This window comes from Phanerochaete carnosa (assembly GCF_000300595.1).
Source record: "Phanerochaete carnosa HHB-10118-sp unplaced genomic scaffold PHACAscaffold_10, whole genome shotgun sequence".
Lineage (NCBI taxonomy): Eukaryota > Fungi > Basidiomycota > Agaricomycetes > Polyporales > Phanerochaetaceae > Phanerochaete > Phanerochaete carnosa.
The window spans coordinates 1,137,676-1,146,122 of NW_006767637.1; the positions used below are offsets into that span (position 1 = coordinate 1,137,676).

Consider the following 8,447-nt stretch of genomic DNA (forward strand, 5'->3'; position numbering starts at 1 on the left):
CGAACAGTTCTGTATTTGCATTGTTCGAACGTTCAACGGTGGGGCGGTCGTAGCATCGGTGCCAAGCAGGAGGCCAGCAACAACGTAGTGCACTCTACGTTGTTGCTGACTTTTTAACTTACCACTTGGCAATCGACCATACCACTGTCGCATTAGCAGAAGGCAAAATGCACTACTCATCGACACTGACGCGCGTAAAACGCTTGCGTACTTTTGCGAATACATCACCATCGTGTCCCCCCTGGTGCCGCCCTAGAATTTTCTATCTGGAAAGCGGGAGTGCTCGCGGCTGCAAATGGGCGCCGCAGAGCTATAACCTTCCCAGCAGCTGATTCCGACTCAAAAGGTGCACTGAGAATTTGTGAGTCGATAGCAAACTTCATGGCACGCGCTAAAGGCCGTACGCTTGCAGATTTTGACAGCAGCTGGCGGCCTATCGCAAGACCCCTAGGGGGAAGTTGTAGCCAACGTCAGAAACCGCGTGATTGCACAAACACGTACATCTCCGCTCCGGTGCTCATGCAGTCACAATCCCTGTAGGCTGCCTTTCCGTCAGACCTTTCGTACCGTTGTCGTCATACTTACTGCTTTGTACACCTCTCCATGAGTAGATTCTGCCTCGAAGCTTGATTCGATCCTGAGCGCGATGCTGATGTCCCTCATTGACATCAAGACAAAGAGTCAGACTGTTGGGGCAACCGAAGGTAGATGTTACATTTGGGACGCGTACTGCACAATGTAAGTGGTCGAGCGTATGTGAGATACGGCCCGGTGTTGCATCAGGTGCCAGCACTCTTGCTTCGCTTTTATCTTGACCAGCTATCTGACACGATCCTCGTAGCGCCTCTGTACGGTAGTCGGGAGAGCGGCCCAGGAATGGCTCTTCGGGCAGTTGGCCTGCGATAGCCCAGCAGTCTCGTTTCGACCACGCTGCACAATCTGCTGCGTAACGCCTCGAGGCGATGTACCTGCGCAAGTGCAAGCGCAGACGAGGGTGATTGCGGCGGGGCACCTTCCTAAAACGTTCACTTCGGCCTCCGACGCGGTGACCTGTTTCGGGATAAAATGAGAGCGCCCCGCAGTCCGGGGTTGACTTGTGTTTGTCTCCAGGCTCGCGCGCTTCCGTCCGCCCATATAACCACCACCGCCGGTCTTATCTCTCTTCCTCCTCTACGACCCCCTCGTTCACTCGAAGGCGGTCTCTATCTTCTACACATCCCTATCCTCTCATTCTTAACTGCTTCAGGATGCGCTGTTTACTCGTCGCTTCTGTACTCGCCGCCGGCCTCGCTGGCACGCTTGCAACCTCAACACCGCCTCCATTGGAACGTCGTGGCGACGCCGACATCCGCCGTTCCCGCAAGACCATGGGCTTTGGTCCCGAGCATCCGCATGCTGTCTTCCGAACAGATGTTGCCCAGGCCTTCCAACCAGCCGGCTTCCGGGCCTCGGAGAAGCCGCATCCCTTCGAGATCGCGAAGAGCTTCGTGAAGACCCTCATGCCGGAGGGTTCATCGTTGAGAGACGAGGTTGACAGCTCCGTGGCCTTCTATGTCCGCCCGGACTCGTACGTCGACAAGAACACCGGTATCGCGCACGTATACCTCCGCCAGACCGTGTTCGGAATTGAGGTTGCGGACGGAGACGTGAATGTCAACGTGAATGTTCGGGACGGTCGTGTGCTTTCGTACGGTAGTTCGGTGAGTGTTCCTGGCGTCAAATGCTTTGGTTTCCTTGTCCACGTTCCGAAGTCCCGGAGGTTGTGTGCCGCAGTTGGCGCGCACGCACGTGACTACTTATCTGGTACCGGAGTTCATGCAGGGTTTTCTCCTGTATCCAATCGAAATTCTTGGGAAGCAAAAAGTAGTACAACGTTTACGTCGTGTGCTTTTGACTATAACGCTGCTGCGATTCGTTACCGGCTATGGCTGACCTCTATTCCAACAGATCCACACGAATGGTCTTCCGTCACAGCTCTTTACCACCCAGTCCGATTCCGAGCACGTCCAGGACAAGCTCTGCGCCAACCTGGGCACGGAGTACAACTCCAGATGGTCACAACTCCGTCAACGTATCGAGTCTCTGCACCCCACTCGACCTGACGGGCAGGACCCGTTGACCCTCGCCGCTAGCGATCCGGCCGAGCGCCAGCGACTCGATTCTCTTGCGACCGAGATACTTGGCCAAGTTCCACAGCTGTTCAGCTCGAACTGTGATCGCCTTCGCCATGCTTCTTCTTCCGCCATTACCCCTCAGTCTGAGGAGGAGAATCCTCTCTCTGCTCTCCTTGCGTTCATGCTCCATGCGACACCCTCCTCCGAGCTCGCCTCCGCCATTCACTCGTCTCCTCGTAAATATCTCGACGGCATGATGCTGACCATGGCCCATCATCTGCACAACACAGATGCGCCGGCGAGCCCAGCTTTTGAGATCGACGGCGTCCCCGACGCAACTGACAAGGTGCGCGGACGCCTGGCCTGGATGCAGGTCCCCAAGGCAGATGGTGGCGAGATGAGTCTCGAGCTTGTCTGGAAGTTTGACGTCCCGATGGCCGACAACTGGTATGAAGCGGCGGTCACCTACAGTGAACCGCATCGGATCGTGTCTGTCGTCGACTGGGCCGCAGACGGCTTCGTGGACGCGCCGGTCAACTTCGTTGACTGGTTTGCGCCTTTCCCGAAAGAGCCTCCCACCGAGTTCCCAAGCACACGCGCGTCAGCGGAGTACCTTGTACACGAGTGGGGTATCAACGACCCGTCAGAGGGTAACCGCACGTTCCAGTATGAGAACTTCGATGCTCTCGCCAGCCCCATCGGCTGGCAAGTTGTCGAGCTCTCGGGCGACCCTGCTACCTCGAGCAAAGGGACTCTATCATTCAGGAACACTTCCACGACATGGGGCAACAACGCCTTTTCTCACGAGAACTGGGAAGGCGAGAACGCCTGGGTAACAAATTACAGACCCGAGGCCGCTATTCGCGTTTCGAAGGATGCCGATGGGGAGGAGGGCGAGCGCGCCGTTTTCGACTTCACGTACGATCCCAAGGCTACTGAGCGCTCCGAGTCTATGCGCGAGGCTCGCAAGTACATCAATGCGACCGTTACGCAGCTGTTCTACACCACCAACTTATTCCATGATCTCACCTACCGCTATGGCTTCGACGAGATTTCTGGTAACTTCCAGCAGCACAACTTCGCCCGCGGTGGTAAGGGAAACGACGCAGTTATCACCAACGCTCAGGATGGCAGCGGGTACAACAACGCCAACTTCATGACCCCTCCTGGTATGTCCATCCTGGCACTCTGTTATGACATTCGCTAATGTTGTATGAATAGATGGCCAGAATGGTCGCTGCAGGATGTACCTTTGGAACACCGCCAACCCATACAGGGACGGTGATATGGAGGCTGGTATCATTATCCATGAGCTTGCACATGGCCTTTCCACTCGCCTCACCGGCGGACCGGCGAACTCGGGCTGCCTCGGCTGGGGTGAGAGTGGTGGTATGGGCGAGGGCTGGGGAGACTTCCTGGCCACCACCATTCGCAGCGTGAAGGACCGCGTTGCCGACGCCAAGGTTGCGGAGGACGGCCTCGGTGAACCTCGCGACTATTCCCTGGGTGCTTGGGCTGCCAACACCGATAAGGGTATCCGAAACTTCTTATACAGCTTGGTGAGCGCGATGTCGATCATCGAATGAGTTGGCTTCTGACTCAACTTTATAGAACATGACTGTCAACCCGTCGACCTACAAGACCCTTGACAAGCCCGGCTATTGGAGTGTGCATGCGATTGGCGAAGTCTGGGCGGAGATGCTTTGGGTGGTCGAGCAGAAGCTGATCAAGAAGCACGGTTTCTCGGACACGCTCTTCCCGCCCAAGCCATATAAGAACGGCACGGTCCCGCTCGGCGACTTCTACCGCGAGACTCCCGGCGGCACGCTCGTCCCGAAGCACGGCAACACGCTCGCGGTGCAGCTCGTCATCAGCGGCATGAAGCTCCAGCCCTGCCGCCCCTCGTTCTTCGACGCGCGCGATGCCATCATTCAGGCAGACGAGCACCTCACCGGCGGCGAGAACTACTGCGAGATTTGGAACGGCTTTGCGGAGCGCGGGCTTGGTCCTGATGCTCGTGTCGACGGCCGCACGCCGTGGGGCGGAGGAATCCGCACCGACGACTTCCAGGCGCCCACGCGCTGTTCCAAGGGGTCTGCGCTCTGAGCCCACCCCTGTCGACGGTGATGGTACTGCCGACCAGCTCTTTCGGAGTGCCTGCTTCCATCGTCTGTCGTGGGCTGTCTGGCGTCTTTCCTTGTGTTGTTGCGATTAATACAGACGATACCCCGCCTGTCTACAGTTACTCCAGTAATCTAGTCTCCCACCGTCCCTGTAGAGGTTGTAGAGCTACCTTCGTCCTTTTTTGTATACTAGCTCACGTACGCCCTATATCATGACTGTTATCTGTCGTCTCATGTCTGGGCTGAGCTCGTGGTAGTATTGGGCTCGCCCTTCATAGCCATGTAATAGACACACGTGCGGGTATGTCCTGAAGCTCTTCTACACTGCACAGTGGGATTCTCCTGCACATAGCTCCGCACGTCACTGCTTCCAGCTACCCCAAAAACCAGGGGCTGGCCACCTGTGCGGCAGCTCTGGGGCACCGGCGTCAAACGTACCTTGCGGCGTTGACAATATTGGCACGGGCAGGGCCACAGAGGTGTTGAATGAAAGAGAAACGGCGAGGAAAACGGTAAGAGCGAGGTTGAGGCAGCGCATAGTGGAAAGTTCGTATGGGCTAGGTTTTGCGTCCGGCGCGAAGAATGTCTAAAATGGGCGTCCGTTTGTACTTTGGTAGCATGGTCTCGAAGACAGGCGTGCTTACCTCGAGATTGTCCGAGTCCTGCTCAGAGTAGAGGCGGTAGAAAGCAAACGGCTCTATACTTGGGGTTCTGATCGGGTTCGCGGAAGGCACTGAGCCGAACGACGACATGGCGAGGAACAGGCATAGCATCCACAGCCGAGAGCGTACCTGCGATCTGTCACGGCATGCTGCGTGTCGGGGTCAACGCAACCAACAAAGATATCAAAATAAATTTGCATTAGTAGGGTTACAAGCTTGGGGCGACTCTACGAAGACGTGCGAACATGAGCAGATATAGGGTAGGGTATCGTCAAGGATCGTATCGGAAGTCATGAGAGTCGTAACACAACATCTGCTAGGTCTACGTTTAGTGGAATGAGGCATGAATGAACATCCAGCAAATCCACGCACAAGACGCTCTGCTAACACGCGCAACCTCCCTCGTTTGTGTCCTCCTCTGCCCCGTCCAGCGTGATGGTCCCGGGCATTTCCATACTGCTCCTTGTCTGGTTCTTCGTCCCAGAGGCAGCGCCAGCAGCCTTGGCGGAAGCGGCTTTGGCCGCCTTCGGCTTGCCGCCACCAACGAGCTCGGGCTCCGCGACGATCCGGCGCACGACCTCCTTGAAGGCGTCCGCAACCCCGACGGCCGTCTTCGCTGACGCCTCGAAGAACAGCGAGTTCATGCGCGTCGCAAAGTGTTGGCCTTCGGAATAAGTCACTTGGCGCGAGTATTCCTGGGCGAGTTGAACATGCCTGTAAGACAACCGCACAAGAAAGCGTATGACAACGCGCACCTTGTCGACTTTATTGCCCACGACCATCTTCACGACCTTCGGGTTGACGTACGTTTCGAGCTCGTTGTACCACCGCGGCAGAGCGTCGAAGGACTCGCGGTTTGCGACGTCGTAGACGAGAATGACGCCGTGCGCGCCACGATAATACGAGGATGTGATAGTCCGGAAACGCTCTTGACCAGCAGTGTCCTGTTCAAGCTTCAGTAAATCATACGCCAAAGAGTTATGGGACGTACCCATATGCTAAGCTTGACCTTCTTCCCGTCGATATCCATCTTGTGTACCTGCGTGCCGAGTGTCAGCAATCTGGAGCTTACTAGAGCTCCAAGACGGAGCGACATTTCGACATGTTGTAGAGATGCTTTGTGCTACGAGACTGTCATCGACATGGGAGTCACCACTTACCCGGAAGTCTACACCAATGGTTGCGCTTGCCTCGTCCTCTGGCACCCACTGCTCGTCAGAAAACCTGAGGAGCAAGCTGCTCTTCCCTACGGAAGAGTTTCCAATCAAGAGGAGCTTGACATTGATGGGTTGCGTCGCCGCCTGTGACGATGAAGCCATGTTCTATGAGTGGTAAGTTCGAAAGAGGCTACTGTGGTCGAAGTGCTTGGTTCAACAGTTCCCGAGACACTTGAGCACACGCGAAGTTTTGTCGGTTGGGGCTAAGTCTACAAGGGGGGAACGTGGCTGCGTGGAGGAAGTGAGGTGGAGGACCCTGGAGTAATTGCTGAACGTAAAGCAGCGTGCTCCAGACGCGTTTAGCCGGCCGGAGCTCCATGCGTCGGCCCGCCATCACTTGATGCGCCTTGTGATGCGTACAAAGAGCTGACGCTTTCATCAGCAAAAAAATTACCCAATGATCTAATCTGGCCAAGCTAGATAAAGGCACCCATGAATATAAGTCAACCCACCCTGAGATTGCCATTGCCATAGTAGATAGAGCACCTGTATGATTTCTAAGGCTTACCAGCCTGGGGACCTTTATCATTCAGTTAAGGTTGGCAATGCATTACCAGGGAGCGCCCACTGCGCAAAACGGCAAGTTATGCAGAAGCGTAACCTCGGCGTAATCTGAGATTACACCTAGATTCTGCGCGTGCTACGGATAGATTAAGCCGCGGGCGGAATGACGTCGTAACCGCCAGGTTACGCTCACATTTCACCCAGACTACGAGCACCCAGCGTTAATGTGAGAATGACATGAGTATCCGCGTGAATTAGAATACAATAAGTCTCCTACTCGTAAATAAGCGCGAATTTAATACCGCACCCTGGCTGTATGCGTGCGCTTAGCGGTAATCGACCTTGCCCCGCACGTTTTAACTCACGCCAGCACCCTCGTCACTATGTCTGACAACGAAAGAGACTACGAAACTATACTTGAGGACCACCTCCAGTCTGCCTCGGCCTACGAGATGATTCGTCTGCTGCGCTCTCGGGATCTTTTGCAAGCATTGCTCGATCTTCACTACTTTGTCCGTGGCATCGCTGGGTCTCGCATCATCGCCAGGGCTCTTTACTGTGACGACCCTACAGAACTGCACTCTATGGAGTATCGTAGTGCCCCTTCTCTCGCCTTCAACATCCATCTCTTGGCCATCAGCGCTATCCACACCGCTTTGGAACTTGGCAACCATTCTCCTGATCTCGGACTTCCTCAAGAATATTTTGATGACCTCAACGAGGCTCGCCAGAGGATTTATAATGCAAACAGTCGCCTTGTGCCACACCTCCGTATTCATCAGCCCAGTGGGATTTTCCTTGGGCGACATGAGGAGCTGAGAGAAGATATCGAGAGGGCTTACCAGAGGGAGCAGAGGAGGTGCGTGGCAGCATTTTCACACTAATCTTGCAACCGACGCAATTGTGATATATAGCCAGAAAGAAGGCCTTCCTTCTGCGGCTACTGCCAACCCGGTCGAGAAAGAGGAAAAACAAGGAGTCAAGTTGCCCTCTACCTCTTCTCCTCGCCAACTCAGCACGCCTGCTGTGCCTCGGTATGTGCTAGTAACTGTACATAATATGATTATGCTATAATATATAGGTTTCACAGCCATGTTAAGCAAGCTGCGGCTCAGCGAGCTCGGCATGCAAACAGGTCTGTCAAGGCCGAAACTAATGACGAAAAAGGTGCAAAGCCTTTTGATACGCCTTCTGCCACATCCTCCACCAGATCTCGCACCGGTTTCGCGCTGCCCTCTCCGCCGCCCACGCGTCAACGTCCTAAACGCTCTCCGCGGGGATTGTGGTCTGGTGGATGTGGGAAACAAGATGCGCCGTTGGCGGGTTGGAGGCGGTATGCGGAGGACACTTTTGTGGCACTGACTACAACTTGTTATGTCATGGGGTTCTGGTTCTGATTTTTGGGGACACAATTCTGTACACTTGGGTGAACAATCTATTCGATTTCAAGAATATTTACAGGTGGAATAGTGGGATAAACGGGAAAGCAAGCGAGGAGGATGGGGACACTTAATGTTGCTATATATGGAATATTTATGATTATGTAATGACGCACTGGGAAGATAACCTCCCTCGGTGACAGACATTACGCTCGGGCAGAACCTGGGCGAAATCCTGTCGAAATCCGGTCGTAATCCTTTCATAATTGTGCGGTTACCACAAGATTCGCCTACGTCATAATCCGGGCGTGATCTTGGAAGAACCCGGGCGTAATCCAGACGTTACGCTCAGGTTACACCGCGGCGTAACTTTCCCGTTTCGTGCAGTGGCCAGGCTGGGTGGCATTTGCAGGCACTCGCAGGATTTATTCAATAATCGGATCTTGGG

General features: G+C 54.9%; 2 protein-coding genes across 2 annotated transcripts; one reads left to right on the plus strand and one right to left on the minus strand.

Annotated features, from left to right (window-relative positions):
* The first annotated feature begins 1,210 nt into the window (after positions 1-1,210).
* On the plus strand, positions 1,211-4,556 carry PHACADRAFT_263166 (uncharacterized protein). Its single transcript, XM_007400257.1, has 4 exons — positions 1,211-1,700; positions 1,948-3,283; positions 3,336-3,673; positions 3,726-4,556. The coding sequence occupies exons 1-4, from the start codon at positions 1,248-1,250 to the stop codon at positions 4,218-4,220; spliced, it is 2,622 nt and encodes an 873-aa protein (XP_007400319.1). The 5' UTR covers positions 1,211-1,247; the 3' UTR covers positions 4,221-4,556.
* A 555-nt stretch (positions 4,557-5,111) lies between these two features.
* PHACADRAFT_187742 (uncharacterized protein) lies at positions 5,112-6,411 on the minus strand. Its single transcript, XM_007400258.1, has 5 exons — positions 6,060-6,411; positions 5,972-6,022; positions 5,891-5,938; positions 5,655-5,843; positions 5,112-5,594 (listed from the first exon to the last, which is right to left on the minus strand). Exons 1-5 carry the CDS (start codon positions 6,216-6,218, stop codon positions 5,283-5,285), a joined length of 759 nt encoding a protein of 252 aa, XP_007400320.1. The 5' UTR covers positions 6,219-6,411; the 3' UTR covers positions 5,112-5,282.
* Positions 6,412-8,447: the final 2,036 nt, after the last annotated feature.